General features: G+C 41.1%; 1 protein-coding gene across 1 annotated transcript; it reads left to right on the forward strand.

The window, feature by feature from the left end:
• The first annotated feature begins 148 nt into the window (after nt 1-148).
• Nucleotides 149-2,876, forward strand: BTG1 (BTG anti-proliferation factor 1). The gene is made up of 2 exons (XM_027543175.1): nt 149-623; nt 1,569-2,876. Exons 1-2 carry the CDS (start codon nt 476-478, stop codon nt 1,934-1,936), a joined length of 516 nt encoding a protein of 171 aa, XP_027398976.1. The 5' UTR covers nt 149-475; the 3' UTR covers nt 1,937-2,876.
• The last annotated feature ends 20,563 nt before the right edge of the window (nt 2,877-23,439 follow it).

Genomic DNA, 23,439 nt, shown 5'->3' on the forward strand with positions numbered 1-23,439 from the left:
GACCCGCCCCCTGGCCCCTTTTTCCCGCCCCCTCCGACTCCGAATCTGCTTGCGTCACAATGGTGCGATCTCTGGATTGGCTAGACTCGGCCGTCACGCTCCAGCTACGCCACTTCCTTTCCGTGGCTTTATAAAAAGTGCTGCACCACCCCTTTACCTCTTAGCCCGTCGGAGCTGGAAATGCAACTGTTGGGAGCTTCGGAGGCTGCGGAGCTGGAGGCGGAGGCGGCTGGGGAGGTCCGAGCGATGTGATCAGGCCGCCGTCGCTCGTTTCTTCCACTTTCCTGCCGCCTCCTGTGTCGAAAATAACTTTTTTTACTATAAAGAAAGGAGAAAAAAAAGTAGCCGTACGCCGCTCACGCCCTCTCTCCCTCTCAGCCCTCTGACTTGTGAGGGAGCCCGGGGTGGCCGCTCCTCCGTCGGGGCCGCGCCGCCGAGCCCCGGCCGCCCCGGGCCGCCCCCGCCCGCCGCCCCCATGCATCCCTTCTACAGTCGGGCCGCCACCATGATAGGCGAGATCGCCGCCGCCGTGTCCTTCATCTCTAAGTTCCTCCGCACCAAGGGGCTCACGAGCGAGCGACAACTGCAGACCTTCAGCCAGAGCCTGCAGGAGCTGCTGGCAGGTGAGCGGGCCGTGGTGGCAGGAGGGCGAGGGACGCCGCGGGGGGAGGGACGCGGCCGCACTTGCCGGGGCCGGGCCGTCGGGGCCGCGGGAGTGTCCGTAGCGCCCCGGGCGACCGCGCTCGAGTCCGGCCGCGGGATGGTGGCTGGCGCGCCGGGCGGCCGCTAACGGCGGGTCCCGGGGAGGGTTTGGGGATTGGGTCGAGGGCGCTCCCTGTCCCCCCACGGTTGGCTAACGGAGGGGAGAAGAAAACTGACGCACAACAAAGAAACTAAAGCCGACCGAGGCGGGAGCTGCGGTCCTCGGACGTTCCGCGGATTTCGGGGGACAAAGGACCCGCGGGGCTGGGGTGGGTTCGACGCTCCCTCCCCCCACTCCGATCCAGCCGTTGCGGGCTCGGCTGTCGGGCCCGGGGGTAAAACGGCGCGGCTGCCCCGAAGCCCGCTCGGGACGGACGTGCGGTCTCCCCGCGCCTCCTAACCTTGCCCATTAATCATCGGATTTGTCACCGGCACAATTACAGCCCTGCCCAGAGTGTGGTTTAGGGTGGCTTGTTTTCTTTCCCTTCGGGGTTAACACTCCGGTGGCGTTTCTCCTCCAAAGTCATAAACCCCATTGTGTGCGGCCAGGGTGGGGTGGAGAAAGTAAACAGGTTCCCGCCTGGCCGCCAGTGCCGTCCGGCTGGCGCAGGCTGCGCGCCTGATTCCCGTTTTGGCGGCTCAGCCGGTTGGTTCCCGGAGATTGTTTTGTCCCGTGCAACTGTTATTTCTAAAACCCTGCCCTGCTCGTTTTCCATCCACACACATCCGCGAATGCGATGCTGGGCTTTAAAAAAAAAAGTTGATATTCGGCATTTTCACTCAAAGGAGCCAACGGAAGGAGGAGACTAAGGCGGGAGCCGGCAGTAACGGCCTCTAAGCATTGTTTTCTCTCTTTTCTTCTGTAGAACATTATAAACATCACTGGTTCCCAGAGAAGCCCTGCAAGGGATCAGGTTACCGTTGTATTCGCATCAACCATAAAATGGATCCTCTGATTGGACAGGCAGCGCAGCGGATTGGACTGAGCAGTCAGGAGCTGTTCAGGCTTCTCCCAAGTGAACTCACGCTCTGGGTTGACCCGTACGAAGTGTCCTACAGAATCGGCGAGGATGGCTCCATCTGTGTGCTGTACGAAGCCTCACCAGCAGGAGGTAGCACCCAAAACAGCACCAACGTGCAAATGGTAGACAGCAGAATCAGCTGTAAGGAGGAACTTCTCTTGGGCAGAACAAGCCCTTCGAAAAACTACAATATGATGACTGTATCAGGTTAAGATATAGTCTATGGATGGATCATCTTATAATGGATGGATAAATTTGATTTTTGCTTTGGGTGGGCTCCCCTTGGGGATGGATTATGGAATTTAAACCATGTCACAGCTGTGAAGATCTGGCACAAGATAGAGTGGTAAAAAAATTTTTTTAAGTGACAGTGCCATAGTTTGGACAGTACCTTTCAATGATTTTAATAGCCTGTGAGTCCAAGTAAATGATCATCTTATTTGCTAGGAGTGAAGTCCTAGGATGGTTTCAGTTTCTCCCAGACATGATACCTAAATTTTTACGTCAGTCCCTTTAATGCAAATCTGTATTTCTTTGCAGTAGAACTTGCAGAGAAGATTTGCACTATTACTCTTAAAACTTGTTATCCTTTTTGGCAGCTCAATAGGAAAGCTCAACATTTTAAACATGGAAATGCTGGAAATTTTATGACAAGACTTTTACCTAGCACTTAAATATGTATAAATGTATATAAGACAAACTAGTAAGCATGACCTGGGGAAATGGTCAGACCTTGTATTGTGTTTTTGGCCTTGAAAGTAGCAAGTGACCAGAATCTGCCTTGGCAACAGGCTTTAAAAAAAAAAAAAGACCCTTAAAAAGACACTGTCTCAACTGTGGTGTTAGCACCAGCCAGCTCTCTGTACATTTGCTAGCTTGTAGTTTTCTAAGACTGAGTAAACTTCTTATTTTTAGAAAGTGGAGGTCTGGTTTGTAACTCTCCTTGTACTTAATTGGGTAAAAGTCTTTTCCACAAACCACCATCTATTTTGTGAACTTTGTTAGTCATCTTTTATTTGGTAAATTATGAACTGGTGTAAATTTGTACAGTTCATGTATATTGATTGTGGCAAAGTTGTACAGATTTCTATATTTTGGATGAGAAATTTTTCTTCTCTCTATAATAAATTGTTTCTTATCTTGGCATTTTAATCAATCTCTTGTCATGATTATAGAGGTTCAGCTAAAAGAAATACATTTCTCAAAAGACTCAGGTTCTGTAAGCCATGTGAATGTCAGTTGCACACTGGTCATGCTGAAAAACATTTGTTAAGGAGTAAAGATGATTTTTGTATACAAATTTAGGTGTTAGAGGGGTAACATACTTTTTCTAAGAAAAGTTCTAAAGTTGAAATATTGGACCCAGTCCCAAGCTAATGGCATGAAATGAGGATGAGACAAAGGTAACATCAACCAAAAAGAGTTACTCAAAGGATTACATTTCACTGCTTCCCTGTTGAAGTGAAGAGAGAAACGTTCCATTCTGGCCCACCTTTGAAAAAGTTATTTTGCCCCATGGATTCCTTGTTCATTTAGAAAATCCTGGGGCAGGTGACCCATAGTCTTAAAGACCAGACTAATCACTGCAGAGATTGGTTGCTATTTTGCCTTTCATCAGCTGCAAGATTTACATAAAAAATCACTTAAGCTGGAATTCAACAAAAGGTATGTTTGCATTTTTATTCTCAAGTTGAAATGCTGAGTTCTTGATGCATCATTTTCAGACTTCAGATAAATACAAAGAACCTAAATGAAACAAATGAACACTTCTTGCTGGAGTGTAGATTGCCCCACTAACCCGTATGATAAAGCTCTTTAATAATTCTTTGGCTGTAGGAAGAATAACATGGTTTTTCAGTACAAGTTGAAAATGAAAAATTTCTTGAGTTTTTCTCTACGCAAGTATGTTACTAACATAGTGTCTTTGGGGTGGTATCCATGTAAACATGTTCAAACTGGAAATAACACAATCTAGGTTATTTGGAAATCGGTAGTCTGAAATATGGAGTTTCATTTCTCCCTGTACATTCTGATTTTTGTAGAGACAAAGGACTACCCGGCTAAACAAGCAGGTATTAAGAATACAGAGGGTGTTTGTGTACTTTTACCAGCAGGCTGCCCTTGAGAGTTTGAATTAAAACCACAGCACATGGACTATCCTTGCCACTTACTAATGGTGTTATTTTTCAGTCTGTTTTTCGGAATCCTATCCCCACCCCCTCTAGTTTTTCAAACAATACAATAAAATAGCTGGTAGTATAGTTTTTACACAGATCTTAACCCAGTGCTGACTGCTACTGTTTACCAACTCCAATTCATCTGGTAACTCATTTGAAGTTGTGTGTGCCTGTGTTCAGAAGCCAGTAACTGGTAAAGCTTTGCACACTGGGATCTGGGGCGAAGGATGACTTTCGGACAGTTTAGGGGGATATATTTTAGTACCTAAAACTTCTGTCAAGGCTTTTCTCAGATGGGGAGTCATTCTTGAAGATACTGCATCAAACTTTTTGGTATTTTAAAGAAATTTGAAGCAAGGAGAACTTAAAACAATTCAGGTGATGCCTGGCGTATAAGGAACTGGTAAAATTTCCTCTTTAAAAGGCTTGCAAACATCACTAAGACCTAGCATCCAGCTGTTTCCTGTGACTTTAACCTTAACATTCCCTGGACAATTGTCTCCAGTTTAGTAACTATTTAATACATCTTTTTCATTGCTTCTGAGAATGTTTTACTGAGCCATTTTGATAAAAGCATTTGAGTCTCTTGTATGCACACCTGTGTGTCAGGCCTATACACATAGACATTTGTAACTGTGTTGTGTACTTTTTAAAAAAACTTTGATAGAATTTAAAGGGCATTTTACACTGCTTGAGTGAAGAGTTTCTTAGGGATCCTATCTTAAAAGGATCTGCTTTTTTTCTCTTTAACTGCTTTCAATATTGTTAGTTGCCACTGGCCCCAAGATTCGTATTTATTAGCACTAAGTTTAGAAATAATTACTTTGAATTTTAACAGGTAGTTTTTAAATTGCTTTCTTTTCTTCAAATGTAAATACTGTCTTGCTCTATAATGCAAGAATGAAGAAGGCTTAAAGTGGATTGTATGGACAGAGTTACCCTATTTCCTGCAGGATAATGGGGCTGTTTGCTTTCCCCCTGCAATCTGGAATGACAGTCACATGTTAATCACTCTTAATTTCCAATATTTTTGTAATGATAGACTGGATAGGCCACTAGAAAATTGCTTTCTGGTACAATTGCACAAATGATTTCTCCCACATTGTAGGCAGACACTTAACCGTCTGAACCACCAGGGAAGTCCTTAAGTCACTATAACTCAAATTGCAAGTAATGTTGTTTTGTATAGGTGTTAGACATCACAGGATTGGCCTTCAAATTAAAAAGAAGCAGTATGCCTGACTCTTCTTGAGTTTCATGACTAAAGGTTTCAAACTCCCTTTAATCTTAGAAACAAATATATCTACTATTGACATTTTCTTTGGCGATTTTTAACATATCTGATACTGTCCTTCCTCTTTGTAGAAGAGAAATAAGATAACTGCAACAGTCTTCTTCAGTATATTGAAGTTTAAAGATACTGCCTCTCCCCTTTGCCTTCTTATTTCAGGCGATATGATAAGAGGCTATTGATAAACTTTGTGGGGAGATTTTGTCCATAGTTAATATATATATACATATATATATACTTCAAAAAGTGTATTTTGGATTGTCTGAAATGCTGAATTTTGTACTTATCTGAAGGTATGCAAATAATTTAGTCTCGTCTCTCAGTCTCTGCAATCAAACTTTTGTATATGACTGCTGCCAAAAGTATAGCAATGGTTTATTTTTCCTGTTTGGAAACATAAGTTTGAAAAAAATATTTTGTGGTGAAATGGTTAGTAGTTTGTGCTACTAACCAAATCCAAACCAAGCTGCTTCACGGAGTCCTTAGTTCATTCACATGAATACAAAGGGGCCAGAGGAATTCATAGGTTCAGTTACTTCTCGTTATTTCTATGAATCTTTGTAATTTCTTCTGAAAGTGAAGGAAAGTCATTAAGCAAGATGTTAAGTTTGGTGATTTTGAGATGCTCCTGAGCAAGTGAGCCTTAGATTGTATTAATAGTGAGGGTTGGCACCATTTCCTCAACAGACAATTTGTGGAGTATAGTTGCCAGTTACTTTAACTGCCATCTTGACTTGATGTACCAGTGTTTTTTTGGCATTAATCAGTGTGTCAAACAGGAGTGGAAAAATGGTAAGGCTTCTGTCACAGGATACTCAATTTTCTTTCTTTTTTTTTTTTTCCTTAATGCTTTGTCATCTCATAGTTGAATAATCTTACGGGGAACATTTGGAAGTTCAACTTTTGACTTTTATAATGAGTCTTCATGTTAATTTGTCGTTTTAGTGTGGACGATGCAGTAATCTTTTAGGAATTCTATAATTATAGATTATTAATATTGAGAGAACTGATTCACGTCCAGGGTTGGATAAAAAGGGAAAGAATGGAGAAAATGAAAAGTAGGAAACTTAGCTGAAATGGAGGAATTGAAAGGTTTAGTAGTAAAAATGAATTTGCTATGGTCATAGGTGTTCATCAAGAGAGGTTTGTGCACCTTGGTCTTTGGCAGAGAGTTTGGGAAATACTACTGTAGGGATTCTGTAATTCATGAATCGAGGACAAAGTCTACATTGAGTTTGTTTGTGAACAAGCAAGTCAAAGTGGTAGTGAGGTTTATGGCCCATATTAGGTGGAGACTGAGCTTGGGGTAAGAGTGATGAGACGCATAAATAAACCACATTCCTACAGGCATTTTTAAAGAAGTTCAAATGTAGCGCTCAATGCCTTTGTCTCAGTGTTTTATAAAGGGAGAAGATTTAAGCTGTCTACTAGACTTTGATGGTGATAGCCTCGTTCTTGGTACCTTTAAGTTGTGAAGGCGTTTGTGACTGCATTCCTCATGATAGAAGGATAATTGAGTGTAGGCCAGACACCTATCTTCATAACAGGGGCCACACAACGGAGAAAAACTGTCATTAACTGCATTCCTGTGTTTGGAGAATATTACATCAAACACTAATTATTTCAAACTGTACATTGATAAAGACATGTTTGCTCATGGGTATTCTTTAGTAATTAGATAGGTTGTCCCCAAAGTTATGTCATTCTTTTAAAATATTGTTGCTTGTGTTTTCATGTGTGTATGCAAAAGCACGTGGTACATTTTATAAATCCATGTATATTAGGGCTATACTAAAAATTGTATTGATGGGGTGCATGAACAAAAAATTGAAACTATTTCTCTAGGTTATCACTAAAGTAGATGAGTGTTTTTTCTCTCGAGAGTAAGTTGATCATTATGTTCTTTAAGTGATGATATTGTCTTAAAAGAAGCTGTGGTAGCAATCCAGAGAAAGTTGTTTAATTTTCGTTAATCTGCTTGAGTACTTAGTTGTAAAATTAAGACATCTTTTAACACCCAACAGGTACCCCAAATTAAGTGCTAATACCCATTCAAAGTCCATGTGCTCCTATATATTAAATTATGTATTGACATGTTTTAGAATTCACATTTTATGTTCTTAGAAATTTTCTTTTTAAACATTAGGGTTCTTGTAACATTTCATTTATTTGCATGGTTGTAAAAGAATGGACTTAATGTAGTAGTAGGTCAGTGCTTATTTACTTTTTGCAATTATGATTTAGCCAGAAATCTTGTTTCTTTTCCCTCTTGTTCTGAGCAATCCCTAAATTTTTAGGAAAGAAAAATGACTAACCATTTGGACTTTATTTGAGAAGATTCTATATATGGGCATAAACCTAAAATGGTCATATGTAACAGTTATGCTATAAGTTAGACTGAGTGCATTTTTCAGTCTTGATTTATGGCAGTTTGTCCCCTCAAGTCAATAGACTAAATGGAGTTGTATTTTCTATAAGTTGCACTTGTAAGCCTTCAGGTTACCAATGTACATTTTTATTTGACCACCCAACAACTGGGTGATCGGTAGAGAGGTAGATCGGTATTTTTAATCTTTATTTCATGGATAGAAAACTTGAGGTTTAGGGAGTTAAATTTGCACCAAAGGTAAATAGCTAGTAAATGGTTAATTCATAATTTGAACTCAGGCCTTACTGAACCCAGAATCCAAGTTGTTAACTCTTAGTATATTGTGATATAGATTGATTTACCTTGTTTTGACATTGTTAGAACATGCATGCCTTAACTTCTCATGGCTAATTAGTCATCTTTGGTCATTTTCAGCCTTGAAATCATAATCTTTTTACCCTCTATGCTCAGGAAGCATAAAACTGTCTTAAACTAGGCTTCTTTCTTTGGGAGGCAGTTAGAATTTAGTATAAAGAATACTTGTCTTGGACTTCCCTGGTGGCTTAGATGGTAAAGAATCCACCTACAGTGTGGGAGACCTGGGTTCAATCCCTGGGTTGGGAAGAGGAGGGCATAGCAACCCACTCCAGTATTCTTGCCTGGAGAATCCTCATGGACAGAGGAGCCTGGGGTCGCAGAGAGTCAGACGCGATTGACCAACCAAGCACAGCACGCCATCTTGGACTTCAAAGAATGAATAGGAGTCCAAGGTGTACGGCTCGCACCTTGTGGCTTTGGACAAATTGCTTAGTCTCTGTGGGCCTTTTCACTTCATCTGTGAAACTGGAGATAAAACCCAGTCTGTTGTTAAGGTCAAACACCTAGGAAAACTCCAAGCACCGAATGGCTGGATTCCTAGAAGTGGGATGAACACTCCATATCATGGGAGCAGATGAACTATGGTGGGATGGATGCTCTGTATCACGGAAGCAGATGAAGTATGGAAGATGGTTTTCTTGCTTTCTTGAAAAGTAGACGGTGTCACCTGCCAGTGCTTGGAGTTTCTTGAAAGTCTTGCTTTTCCAATAGCTGTGAGAAATATGCTTGTGTTTTTGAAATAATATAGGAAGGAAAATGTCCCCCTGCTCCCCTCTGTCTTTTAAGGGTGAAGATACAGATAACCTAGGACTTGTACATTTATTTTACAGACTTTCCCTTAACATTGCAGTTTTCAGAGCTATATTCTCAGTAAAGTTGGGAGGGACGACATTTTTCAGATCTTTTATTTATATTGAAGATACTTTAAGTTGGGACAGGGAATGAAATGATCAATTACCACTATCTGTGTATAGTGTATAGCAGTGGAACCCACATGGTGCACATTTGCATCCATTATCTTGTTTAATCCTTATAGCTCTTTGCTATATTAAAAGAAGTTGACTTTTCCCAGGGTTTGCAGTCCTTTGAGCCATATGTATTTGACTGTGTTTTTGCAAGAGATTTTCAAACAGAGCTCAGTGGTTCTCAATCTCCTTAATCTAGAGTGGTTTGAGTACCTCCTTTACTGCAAAGAAAAGCAGTCTTTTTAAATAAGTTATCAGTTTGGGTTTGAGTTTCTCCTTGTGATGTAACCTGATACAACCTTTGCTTGAATCACTACCAATATAATTGATATTTTTCTAGTCAGCCATTGGTGACTCAATGACCATGAGTTCTTTCTGGTTTAAACTCAAGTCCCTTTTTCTGTGAAGGTGTCATCATTGAGCTAGATAGTGTAACACTGCATAGCTCTATGAAGGAGGCACACTGAGCCAGCAGAGCTTCTTGCTATTTTGCAATAGTATATATTGGAAACTATTGGAAATATATATATATAGGAAACAAAAGGCTTCAAGAGACTTAGAGGCAAAATTCCTTAAACCCTTTCAGAAGTCTTGCATCTTAAAGTCCCTGTGTGGTTCAGACCTTGCTTGGAGTTGTGTGTAGCTTTGTAAATGAGTCATTGTGTTCCTGTCATGTTTAAGGTTGCGAGGTAAGAGTAAGAGCTGGGAACTAACTGAAACAAGGTTTGGGTGGCCAGTGCTATCAGTGAGTCATGAGTTATCCCATGAGACAGCAGTTACGGTTGTGGAGTTAGAGATGGGGTACTTGTGCAATATTAAAATAATAGATGTCTGCTGTCTTCTACTTCCCAGATTCTTGGATTTCCTCATTTCCCTGACCTTTTAAGTCTGCTGGGATCCTTTCTAGTGGTTAACGAATGATCAGTGTTTTGTCTTGTATCTGTTACATTTATTGAACAAATACTGAGCCCTTCTATGTGCTAAGTACTGTGCTATAAGCACTGAGGATACAAAAATAGTCACTGTCTCTGCTCTCAAGGGGCTTGGAGTCTAGTGGCAGAGAGAGAGTTACCTAACAAACGTAAAAATTGGACCTGAGAGATACTCAGGGAAGGAACATGGTGGAGTGGTGTCCTGAGAGACCTGACTACTGTAGAAAGCCTTCCCAGAGAAAGGGCTACTTGAGCTGAGACTGAAGGATGAGTAGGGGTTTTCAGTGAAAAAGGCAGGGAAGAGTTAAGTGTGTGGCTGCATTCCCAGGTGGTTCAGTTCAGTTCAGTTCAGTCATTCAGTTGTGTCCAGCTCTTTGTGACCTTGTGGACTGCAGCACGCCAGGCCTCCCTGTCCATCACCAACTCCCGGAGTTTACTCAGATTCATGTCCATTGAGTTGGTGATACCATCCAACCATCTCATCCTTTGTCATCCCCTTCTCCTCCCACCTTCAGTCTTTCCCAGCATCAGGGGCTTTTCAAATGAGTCAGTTCTTCACATTAGGTGGCCAGAGTACTGGAGTTTCAGCTTCAGCATCAGTCCTTCCAGTGAATATTCAGGATTGATTTCCTTTAGGATGGACTGGTTAGTTAGATTTCCTTGCAGTCCAAGTGACTCGCAAGAGTTTTCTCCCAACCACAGTTCAAAAGCATCAATTCTTCAGTGCTCAGCTGTATAGTCCAACTCTCACATCCATACATGACCACTGGAAAAACCATAGCTTTGACTAGACGGACTTTTATTGGCAAAGTAATGTCTCTGCTTTTTAATATGTTGTCTAATCATAACTTTTCTTCCAAGGAGTAAGTGTCTTTCAATTTTGTGGCTGCAGTCACCATCTGCAATGATTTTGGAGCCCCCAAAAATAAAGTCTGTCACTGTTTCCATTGTTTCCCCATCTATTTGCCATGAAGTGATGGGACCAGATGCCATAATCTTCATTTTCTGAATGTTGAGCTTTAAACCAACTTGTTCATTCTTTCACTTTCATCAAGAGGCTCTTTAGTTCTTCTTTGCTTTCTGCCATAAGGGTGGTATCATCTGCGTATCTGAGGTTATTGATATTTCTCCCAGCAGTCTTGATTCCAGCTTGTGCTTCATCCAGCCCAGCGTTTCTCATGATGTACTCTGAATATAAGTTAAATAAGCAGGGTGACAATATACAGCCTTGATGTGCTCCTTTCCCAATTTGGAACCAGTCTGTTGTTCCATGTCCAGTTCTAACTATTGCTCTTGACCTGCATACAGATTTCTCAAGAGGCAGGTCAGGTGGTCTGGTATTCCCAACTCTTTCAGAATTTTCCACAGTTTATTGTGATCCACACAGTCAAAGGCTTTGGCTTAATCAATAAAGCAGAAATAGATGTTTTTCTGGAACTTGCTTTTTTGATGATCCAACGGATGTTGGCAATTTGATCTCTGGTTCCTCTGCCTTTTCTAAATCCAGCTTGAACATTTGGAAGTTCACGGTTCACGTACTTTACCAGGTGGTACTAATGGTAAAGAACCCGCCTCCCAATGTGGGACACCCAAGAGATACAGGTTCGATCCCTGGATCACGAAGATTCCCTGGAGGAGGAAATGGCAACCCCCTCCAGTATTCTTGCTGGGAGAATCCCATGGACAGAGGACTCTGGTGGGCTACACAGTCCATAGGGTCTCACAGAGTCAGACATGACTGAAAGCAACTTGGCACAGGTATACGGAGGAAGACCAGTGTGTCTGGAGAGGAGAGGAAATGAGGAATGAGGCCAAATCATGTGGGGTTTCTAGGTAGAGGAGTACCCATGTAATTTGATCAATAAGTATATCAACCAGACTGTGACTCTTTAGAATACAACAGGGTGCTGTTAATAATTAAACGCAGACTATGAGCATCGGCCAGAACATGCTCACTTTTATGAGCCATGTTGATAGCATCTCTTTGAATAAGGGCAGGGCAACCAACAGTGCCTGTATTTCCTGGTGAACAGGTCAGAGAACTAGAACGCCTTATCCAGTCCAAAAGGAACTCAAATAGAATTCAAAGGAGTGTTTTTCAGAACAGCTAGATTTATGATTTGCTTTAGTACGGACATAAGTGACTTTCATGTTATAAACATTTAGCATGGAAAGTTGGGTTTTCACGTGAGGTATTTCCGTGGTATATGATTCAAACATTTCTCGAGTATTTTCCACATTTTTTGTTGTTGTTGTTATTACAGCACTTGTCATTTGCAATGAGTGTTTATTTAAATGAATTTTTTTTTAAGTTTCATTCTGGGTTTACATGTTGAGTATAAGTGAACCACTTAAATTTTTTTCCTTTAAATTGCTGTAAAAACTTTATATACAGTTAAATGTGTCAAGTCCAGTGAATTTTGCACCCTCATGTGATCCACACTCAGATCCAGAGATGTAACATCTCTCTTTTACCCCAGAATACTCCCTTTTGAGGCACTTAAAATTTGATTAAGAAATAAGGTTGTGGAGCCAGGCCTCAGATTAGAAATGAGTTGTTTTCTCTCTCCTTTTATAATGTTATTTTTGCTTCCTAAACATGCGGTAGTGGTTTCTTTAAACATGAAGGAAATTGTCCCCAGAAGAAACTGTTGCCTTTCAACTAGTTATGATTTAGTGGTTACTAATATGGTTCATCCCTGCCCAATTGGCTATGGCTTTTTAGTCTTTTAAAGTGAGTAGTAACATTTGAGTCATATCTCTATCAGTGACTCAGAAACTTACTAAGGGTTGCTAGTGTTTATTATTACACTGAAATTTTAGAATCTTGAGCAACAGAAAAAGATTGTGATAATGCCAAATTTACATAATATTCTCCCCTGGTCCCCACCTTTTTTGTTTAGCCCAATGATGTCAGTCTGTAGTAGACTGCAGATAAGGAGAGGAGACAAGCCGATGTTAAACCTGTATGTAGAGCTGAATCCTAGCCTTGAGTACTTCCATCTCAATGTTCTCAGCTCCAGTTGCCAAGGAGCAGTTAGAATATCGACCTGAGTTATAGCACAATTAGTTGTGAAATTGATTGAACTTAAGAGCTGTATGTCACTGTCTTTAAAGATTCTTAAATGTAGAGATGGAAAGACTTGTTCTGAAGAGACTGTTAATGAGTTTGGGATCTATGGAGGGACGGGGAAAGAGGGTAATTCATCAGTGATTGAAAAGGGAGTTTTTACTCCCTCTTTTCCTGTAGCTTTAATGTTCTAATTTGTAGCCTGATCTGGAACCAGACCGTTTTTTTCCTCCAACTGTTCCGGGTCTTTGTTGCATCCCGTGGGCTCTGTAGTTTGCGGTACACAGGCTCTCTAGTTGGGGCACGTGGGGGTCTTAGTTCCCTGACCAGGGATTGAACCGACATCCCCTGCATTGCAAGGCAGAGTCTTAACCATTGGACTACAAGGGAAGTCCCTGGAAGCAGATCTTGAATTAACTATCTTTATTTTTCCTGAGGAAGATAATGTGTTTTCTTAGCAAGCCCTCTGCTGCCAAAGTAGTGCTGTGTTGTGATGGTGATGGTGGTTAGTGGCTTAGACATTTCTTTCTCAGGGCAGTACCACCTAATATTTCAGTACTAGTTGGACTCCCCACCCCCCCCCCCACCCCCCCCCGCCTGTACTGTATTTTAAACAGAGTGAGTTTAGATGTATGGAAGGTTAAAGCCATATTTGGTTAAGATGAGGCTTGTCAATAACACTTCCAGTTGGAGAGGCTGCTACTCTGATCACATATTACTAGCAGCTTCATTCCTCATTTTCAAAAACTTTTGTGCATTAAGCACAGGAAAATTGAATACAGCATTTCCATTGTATGTACATTGAGGAATCTTCCTTCCTTCTTACTGCAATCCTCTTACTGGCAAGCCTTCTGGTAGCACCAGACAGCTTTAGACTTCCTGCTCCGCTTCTCTGCTTCCATAAAAATGAGACCTGAAGCTTCAGGCACTTCCTGTAGACTTCCTGAGTGCCAGGACTGGGCACCTATGTGTGTCCCTTCACTGACTCCATCACGGGCCTCTAAGATAGACAAATTGTTACTGTCGTCATTTCTGATTCTGGTGATGTAGCAATGTTATAAAACAGCTGTGGGACAGTTTGAGGCTGGAATCCAGGTTTGTTTGAGGTCAAGCACCCTAGAGAAGGAATTGGCAACCCACTGTAATATTCTTGCCTGGAAAATTCCATGGACAGAGGAGCCTGGTGGGCTGCAGTTCATAGGGTTGTGAAGAGTTGGACACGACTGAGAATGCACGCACTGGCTTCTGACTGATACCACATCCCAGTGTCTTGCTGTCTGAGCTCATGGTATTGTAATGGTTTGTATTCATGTCTGATTTTCCCATTAGATGGAAAATCTAAAGGTCAGGAAACTCAGCCAGAGCTTTAAAAGAGGCTACAATTGGTTAATGTGCTGATTCATAAGTATTTATTGAGCACCTACTCTGTGCTCAGCCTCATTCTAGGCACTTGGAGTTACAGCAGCGAACCAAAGCAAAATCGTACCCTTAGAACCGGAGGGAAGGAGGCCAGTAAAATGTATGGTATCTCAGACTGCTGGTGCTTAGGAACAGGGCTGCTGTGTTGGTATGCGGATATTGCTCTGTGGGGGCCCAGCAGAAAAGGGTGTGATCTAGGGAAGGGGTGCTTGGGAGAGAGGGGGCAAATTGCTATTTTAAGTAATATAGTCAGGAAAGGCCTTACTGATAAGGTGACATTTGAGCAGAAACTTGAAGGAGACCAGAGAAACACCCTAGGAGATATCTGGGAAAAGAACATTCCATTCAAATAATTGAATGAATTCCCAAATCCCTCTAGGCTCATTTCTCCCCAAGTACATAATTGTAATTTGGCATTCTTGGACGCCGCTCTAAAGTCAACTCACCTGGTTTATGGCAATGTTTTCCTGCTCACTTGTTACTTAGTTTTCTGGTTGGTGTATGCCCCAGGAATCAGTACAACTTTGATTACTGGAAAACTCAGCTGGATTTTTTTTTTTCCTTCTCTCCATCTTAGAATTGCAAATCATAATAAACAGGCTGATAAGAAGACTTGAACTTTTTACAAAAAGGGTCTGGTTTCTTTAAACTCTGTATCTACAATAAATATGAAATGGGAACTGATGCTCGGTATGATTAAGCAAGGTGCTCAATATTTTGTTAGGATGTTTAGCTAGGCAAGCTGACACACAAGCTCTGAAAACACAAAGGTTTTTCGTGCTGACATTTGGATAACTGGAAAATTCAGTTATCCAAAATGCCTAGTTCTTACAGAATGTGAGATTACAGAGACTTGTTATCATTTAGAGCCCCAGGTCTTTCATATATGAGATGTGATAAAAGCAAGGGTAACATTACCTTCATCATACAATCACTTAAAAATCATGGAATACTTACTCTTTAAGATTCTGGAGCGGAATCTGGTCTATTCTTGAGTTACAGAAAGTCCCTGGTGTTAAGATATGAAAATGGACGTTTCTTTGGTTCCACTTGCCTTATCAAAGATGAATGAAATGTACTTTCTCAAATACGTTCCCCATGAATTTTACCCCATCCTTGATCCCAGCCCAAGAAGTAATATATTCTTTCAGTTTGAAACTTGCTGTATCCATCCAGTCTAGGTCGTCTTCCTTTTGCTGTATAAAAATTGGAGTGCTTTAGGCATTGTTGAGTCCAGGTAAATACAAGATAATTCTGGCCATTTGACTAAATATGGTGGGGTGGAATTGTGGGGAAAGGCGAAGAGAAGGAATTTTAAAAGGGAAGTACACTTTGAAAAGCAATGGTGATCTTAGGTAGGATTTCATGCAGAACTTTAGAAACTTTTTATCTAAAGCATTGTGTTAAGTGCTAAGTCATTTCAGTTGTGTCCAGCTCTTTGTGACCCCATAGACTGTTGCCCGCCAGCCTCTCCCTTGTCCGTGGGGTTCTCCAGGCAAGAATACTGGAGTGGGTTGCTGTGCCTTCCTTCGAGGGATCTTTCCTACCCAGGGGTCAAAACCCACGTCTCTTAAGTCTCCTACATAGGCAGGTTCTTTACCATTAGTGCCACCTGGGAAGCCCTGTCCAAAGCAAATATTTACCAAAAGTGCCATGAGGCCTTTGTGGGGGTCAAATAAGTAGACTCCCCCAGACTTGTTGTTCTTGCAAATGCTAACTTGTCTTGTACTATCTGATTATCTGAGTTCTGTGTATTGGCCTGATGATGACAGACCCACAACCAAAGTTCCCTAATATTGCATTTGGGGACAGAAGTAAGATAGCCATGTTATCGGAAACTTGGTATGTATACAGGCAGTGATTAGAGCCTGTGAATCTGGTAACAATAATTATTGCAATAATCTATGACTTCTCTCCTGAAAGATTTCCCAGATTCATCTGTGCGGATTAACATTCATTCTCTTATCAAGATGCTGGCTCTGAGTCTCTGGCTATGAAAGGTGTGTCTTTGCCCTTCTGTTTCCATGAGAAAAACCCTGCCTTCATTTCTAAATGAACGTTCCCTTGTGTTTCTTCCTTCCACCTACTCACGCTGAACTTGTCAATTTAGACAGGAAGACACACTACTGTGTAGAATAAAGTAAAAACATTTAAAAGTGTGGTTGGACAAACTTATTTTTAACCTTTTGGTGTAACACTTTGTGTTAGGCAGTAACTAAAGTTCTGATAAAGCTAACTGAGATGGAGTTCTTTAGTTGAGTCTTTCATAGTTAAAAGGCTTTAGGGTGTTGTTAGAGTAAAACTATATTTCAGTATCTTGAGTATAACTCTCTGACCTAGTGTATTTTTTTGTGAAAACTCTCATTTCACTAGAAATTTATTTTGGGGGAATAAAACCCAGCATGGTTGTGTGAGTGGGTGTGTTACATATGTTTGCTGGAGGTTTGAGGTGGGTAGAGAGTAAGCATTGGAAAAAGAGGGTAAAATTCAAGAAATAGTACAAAAGGAACATTTCTGCATCCTTTGGGTGTCACATGTGTATGACTATGTATGGTCTTAAATCAATGCAGGGAAAGAAATGTGCTGATAAGCTTCAATTTTTTTTTTTAATAGGGTTTATACGGATGCCTGGCTACTGATTTTGATAAAAGCAAGTAACAGAGAAAGAAAAATATTTCTTTTACCCCAGTCTATCGTCACACCAAAAAAGTATGCCCCAGGGTCCATACCACTTAAAACCTTATCCTGTTTGATTGAGACTGGAGCGCCTGACAAAGTGTATGAACCAGGAGGATAGAACTCTCATAAGCTTTTCAAACCACCAACCTTTAGGAAGTGCCTACTATAGCAGGGACTCTCCTTCTTAGAATTGAGTTTTCCATGTTGGAAACAACTTGGCAAACTCAAAAGGTGTCCTAGTCAGTGTTGGTGGTGAAAGACTAAAAGCTACAGCGTTAAAGAGGACAGACTAGCAAGTGGAACCTCCCGTTACAGAAGGAAGAGGTGAAGTTAGAGCTGCCCTTTTATCCTTAGACCTGGATGAAATGTCCATCTATGAACTCAACTCCCAAGATAGTAACGTGGGAATCTGATTATAAGGTGGGCTGCTCCAATTTCAAGGACAGAAGGCTGCTGTGCCCATGCAAGCCTCTGATTCTGTGGGCTTGGGTTTTTGGGGTTTTGTGTGGGTTTTTTTGGCATTAGTTTGGCCACTGAGCTCAAATTTTGCTATTAGGATTTTCAAATTTAAAATGCCAATGATACCTGTGTTCCCCATCCTGAACCCTCCTCCCTCCTCCCTCCCCATACCCTCCCTTTGGGTCATCCCAGTGCACCAGCCCCAAGCATCCAGTATCGTGCATCGAACCTGGACTGGCAACTCGTTTCATACTTGTCTCAACCCTCTTCTGCTTTTCTAGGCCCTGGCAAAGAGCAGTCACAGACCACATGTTCCCATGATCATTTCAGGGTTATGTGTAATTTTGGGTACACTCCCTTCTCTCCTGGGAGAAACATATTAGAACATAGGAGGGAAGAGTAATGGTGTTGTAAGTAGCCTATCTCTGTATGTAAAAAAGCTAACCCTCCACACACCACGGTACCTACTATAACTTTGATGCCACCCAGGGTCACCTGGGACCTCAAGAGCTGGATCCATCAGACCTGCATTCTTCTGGTGGGATAAAGTCCAGTGTCATTCTCAAAAGTTTTCTCACATTCCTAGGCAGCACACCCTCTCCTCTGAACTCTCCCCTAGAACCCTACCTCTGCTGGATGAGGTCAACTGGGTTAGCATTGTAGTAGCCTGCATGGACTGTGCCACCGAGCCCTGGAGCTTGGCCTTATCTGCATTTTGGGATCTTCTCTCATAGAAGTAGAAGCATCTCTTTGTGCATCCGGCTTTAGCAAAGGAATAAGAAGATGGAGGAGACTGACATTGCAGCAGCCAAGACACTGTGAATTCTTAGGACTTTTTTTTTTTTTTTTAATGCTTTGGTCACTTCTGGATCCCAAGCCCTGCTGCTAGTGCCAAAGGACAAGGCACATTTCATCCTCACTGGGTTCTTGACCTGGACAATAGAGTTGAGAATACATCCAAACTTTTAACTCTGAAATTCAACCTCTGAAAGTAGATTTGCGGCTTTCTTCCATCCAGGTTTGGCAAAAACATTTTTGGCAATCAAACCTGACCTGATGTGAAGAAGCAGCCTTCTTCTTTCTGTGTCTGTCTACACATGGTGCTGCAGGAATGTTCACACAGTTGAGTTCCAGTCCCCAGGAAAGGCATTCATACCATGTGATACATGATCCGTATAGACTCTCCAACATCTGAAAAGTGCTGAATTGCAGAAACTCAAGTGGCCCTTAGGTGTGGAATAGAGTTATCCAACTCAGAAGGTATTGTTGTTGTTTATCGCTCGGTTGTGTCCAACTCTTTGCGACCCCTTGGACTGCAGCCCGCCAGGCTTCTCTGTCTATGCAGTTTCCCAGGCAAGAATTCTGGAGTGGGTTGCTATTTCCTTCTCCAAGGGATCTTCCTGACCCAGGAATCGAACCTATGTCTTCTGCACCGGTAGGTGGATTCTTTACCTCTGAGCCCACCAGGGAAGCCCTCAGAGGGTATTAGGGGATAGCTAATAGCTGTGAGGGGGTTAGAGGATGATCATTTAGTGCTGGCCACTTTTGCCATCACACTGTGCTCTTGAATGACAGTGGGAGGCTATGTCTAGGTCAAAGAATAGCTACAAAATTTTGTTTTAGGAAGTACCTGCAAGCTTGCAGTTTATACATCGGCTTATTTTTGAATAAAATTTTAAAATATTATTGAATTTTTAAATTTTATTGTATATTATTTAATAATAATAATATATTAATATCATTAGTATTATATAATATCAACAAATTATTATTAAATTATATAATATTAATAAATAATATTAACGACAAAATATTTTATTTAAAATTTTAAATATTGAATTTTTATTTTATTTTTGATTTATTTTTAATTGGGTATAATTGCTTTACAATGTTGTGTTAGTTTCTGCCATAGAACAACATGAGTCAGCTCTAAGTATATATATATATATAAGTATAACCTATAAGCCTCTTGAGCCTCCATTCCACCCCTCTAGGTCATCACAGAGCACCGAGCTGAGCTCCCTATGTTATGCAGCAGCTCCCCACTAGCTATCCCACTAGCTGGCTATTTTACACGTGGTGGTGTATATATGTCAGTGCTCCTCAGTGTTGAATTTGCTTGTGATTTTCTTGGGGGTGGCTTCTCAGTGCTCTCTAACTCCATTTTTTTTCATGAGGAAAAATAGCATTTTCTCTTTTCCCCCCATTTCTCTCTCTCCTAGCACTTAAATGCCCTTTCTTCCTGATCACAGGGAACCAGAGAGCTGATTACTGGTGATGCTGCAGAGCCTTTCTTTGACAGTGATGATTAATGGCCAAAAGATGCTAAATGTGAAACAGTAATTCAGAAAAGCTCTCAGCACAGTTTCTCCAGAGGCAGGTGCTAAGGACTTCTCATCAGGGACAAATTAGTGGGGGAAACGGAAAATGAACACGCACGATGTAAACCTTTGGCTATAAATATAAACTGATTGCGGGAGAGTGGCATTCTGTTTGATGCTTTCTTTATGGTATAGTCTGTTGCCTGAGATAGCTAAAATTCTTTTCCTTGCACATAAACTTAGGAGCTTGAGTATGAGGAAGAATAAAGGGAGCTAAGGTAGAAGAGCTTGATTGATTGAAATAAAAAATTAAGCACTTTTTGTCCCACGGTGATAAGATAATCAAAATATCCTTCCATTGTGAGAAATGTTGGTGTTTAGTGAAAAACGAAAGGAAAAACAGGCAGAGAGTAGTGGATTCATTTTGCCTGTTGAAACCTGTTCCCCAAACTTCCTGAATGGAGACTGTTTTCTGAACATGCATTCTACCAAATATTTCAAGGTGTTAGAAGTATTTTTGTTTTTGTTGTGTTTTGTTACGATTTTGGAATCTCAGATTCTAAGATCTGAATTTCTATGTTTTCTTCATCAAAAGCAAAACAAAAAATGTAAATGAGCAAAATAAATCATAACAAGTGGAAAGGAGATGTAAACAGCAACAAGAACTTAAAATTTTAATAATGTTTTACATTTACTTTGTAAACTCAGCCACAAGTCTTTTCATGCCGACAGCTGTTTTACAGGCCAAAGAAATAAATTTGTCTTGAGCACAGTTGCTATGAATTTTCCATAGAATCCGTATTTTTTCTCTTTAATTGTCATGGCTTTCTGAGTTCTGAATGGCATACAGCTCCCCCACTTCCCTAGATTATATTGTCTCAAGACAAATAGAGAATTTGTTGAAAATTAAAGCACTCACAATTGGTGTTAAGGAAAAGGAGAAAATCACCAGAGCTCACTCCTTTTCCTGTAACAGAAGAGCACAGGTAACCATGTTTTTGTTGGCCTTCTCTAAGGGTACGCACAGACCATGGAATCAACTTGAAAATAAATCAGTATTACCCACTCCCCCAGCCCCCACCCAAAGTGATCAGGGCTGCATTTATATTCGGTCCTCAGGTATGGTACCACACCAGACGAAGTCTGATCTTCCCCTCAAACACAATAGAATTTAATCTCTTGTTTCTTAAATGTCTTAAAATTTCTGAGTCTCTGTTTCTTAATTTTCTTTTTCATTCAATGACTGTTTTAATTTGTATTTTTGATAAAAGGTAAAATCTACCTCCCAGTGTCCACCTCCTCCTTCTGTACTGAAAACACATCCATGATAACTTTGCAAAGAATAAGGAGAAAATGGCTCATTCTTGAGTGATGTATTCAGTAGAAAAAGAAGTTAGGATCTGCAATGTTTCTAATATATATGAAAGGATCTGCACAATCTCTTGAGAGAGGACTTTGAGGTTGTTAAACTTTGAGGTTGTTAAACAAACTTTGAGGTTTGTTTCAAGCTGTTGTTGGGTCCACTTTAACCAGTCCAGGCCTATTCATTGTATCTAAACCAATTTTCCTTTCCTTTAATTTTTTTTTTAATTAAAAGAATTATTTATTTATTTGGTTGTGCTGGGTCTTCATGGCAGCACCCGGGATCTTTAGTTGTGGCATGTGGGATCTATTTCCCTGATCAGGGATCGAACCTGGGCCCCTTGCGTTGGGAGCTCAGAGTCTTAAGCCACCAGGGAAGTCCTTCCTTTCTCTGTAAACGTGTGTTCAATATGCGATTCAATATGCGATTTTATGAGCATCAGCCAACATGCAGGATTCGGCTCAGTTGAATTCAAAGGTCATGACAACATGGTTTATAATCTAATGCAGAAAAGGGATGTGACAGAATCTCACAGTAAGAGTATTTTGTGTCACGATAAAGGTACGGAGTGAAATGTCTACCTTAGGGAAGGTTTCGTAAGGGAAGTGCCATTTAAAGAAACCTGATGGGTTGAGGGAAGCTGATAGTGAAAAGGGAATGATGTCAAGACTGAAGGCTTGAGTTCAGTGAACAGAGTATTCCAGTGTACCTAGAGCTCAAGGTATGTGTTTAAGACCTTGTCCTAAAAAAAAAAAAAAAAAAAAAGCACAGTCTGGTGAGGGAGAAATGTAAATAAACGAATGAATGCAAGTACATTTTGCACTCTGAGTTATGCACAAAGACCTTTGGAACATCGAAGAAGAAACCCTAACTGTGATGGAGACTGGGGGTTAGTTGGAAAGCTTCACAGAGATTTGAAACTGGAAGGAGTAGTACTTTGCCCACAGAAATATTAATAAGGGGAAAGTGCATACAAGTTCCCCTTGTCCTTTGAACTTATAACAGACACACAACTTTTCTGGGACTTTCTAAGGAAATTTTATTCCCAGATTCTGCTAGGCAGTAGTTCTCCCTTCTCTGAATTGAAGTGCAAGGATGCCAAGTTCTGCTTTTTCTTTTCTTCCTGATTTGTCTCAGTTTTTTTCTCTCACTGTTATTTTTGGTATTTATCTCTTTTCTTTCCTCAGCAAAGGTCCTTTTGCTTCTCAGCCTGGGCCCTGTAGGCAGCGTCCATGCTGTTTTACCTTCCAGAGGAAACTCTCAGGTCATCTTCCCCAACATCCCTTCAGTTTCATGAAGCAAGAAACCTAGTGATTACAAAAGCATGGTGGGACCCTTGCTCTCGGTGGCAGAGTGGTATAAGGGATGTTCTTAGGATTGCACCCGGAGATGGTGTTTGAAGTTGAGGCTCTGAAGTCAGATTTCTCAATTCTGCCACTTACTGTATCTTTAATCTCAAACTAGTTGCTCAACCCGTCAGTGCCTCAATTTCCTTTTCTGTTAAATGGAAACAATATAGTACCTATCTTACAGGGGTATTGTGAAAATTAAATGACATAATCCATGGAGAGCATTTAGAACTGTGGTTAGGATGTAGTCACATTTTAAGAAATACTGGCTATTTTTTAAATTTTTCAATGAGCCTTGTAGCACTTTCCTGCTTTGTATGCCGCATAATGCCAACCTTTGATAAGACTGTAGATGTTTTCTGTGTCACCTTGACTGGGCCCATGGGATGCTCAGATATATGGTTGTATGTATGTTTTTGGTTATATCCATGAGGGTGACTCTGGAAGAGATTAGCATTTGAATAGGTGCCCATAAAGACACGACTGAGCCACTGAACAATAACAACAGTGTGGACTGAATAAAGCAGATGGCCCTCTCCAGTGTGGGTGGGCATCATCCTATCTACTGAGGACCTGAATGAACAGAAAGGCTGAGGAAGGTTGTTCTGCTGACTGAGCTGAGGATCACAAGCTTCTGCCCTTGAGGATGATCAAACCTTTGAACTACATCCTAGGCTTTCTTGAATCTCCAGCTTTCAGACAGCCCATGCAGGACTTCTCAGCCTCCATAATTGTATGAGCTGATTCCTCACAGCAAATCTCTTTATATATATATACATATATATATATATATACGAGAACCCTGACTAGTCCATAGCATTTCTAATCAAAGTGTGGTCTGCAGCAAACAACATCAGCATCATCTTGCTAGTTCATTAGGAATACCCATACTCAGGTCCCACCTTGCAGTTTTAACAAGATCCCTGAGTGAGTCCTATCCACAT

Source organism: Bos indicus x Bos taurus, chromosome 5 (genome assembly GCF_003369695.1).
Source record: "Bos indicus x Bos taurus breed Angus x Brahman F1 hybrid chromosome 5, Bos_hybrid_MaternalHap_v2.0, whole genome shotgun sequence".
NCBI lineage: Eukaryota > Metazoa > Chordata > Mammalia > Artiodactyla > Bovidae > Bos > Bos indicus x Bos taurus.

What these genes read in the sequence shown, in the direction of transcription:
- BTG1 (XM_027543175.1), top strand. Translation starts at nt 476, where the DNA reads ATGCATCCCTTCTACAGTCGGGCCGCCACCATGATAGGCGAGATCGCC. An exon ending in CCTGCAGGAGCTGCTGGCAG is followed by an intron (nt 624 to 1,568) that starts GTGAGCGGGCCG and finishes TTTCTTCTGTAG; the next exon opens with AACATTATAAACATCACTGG.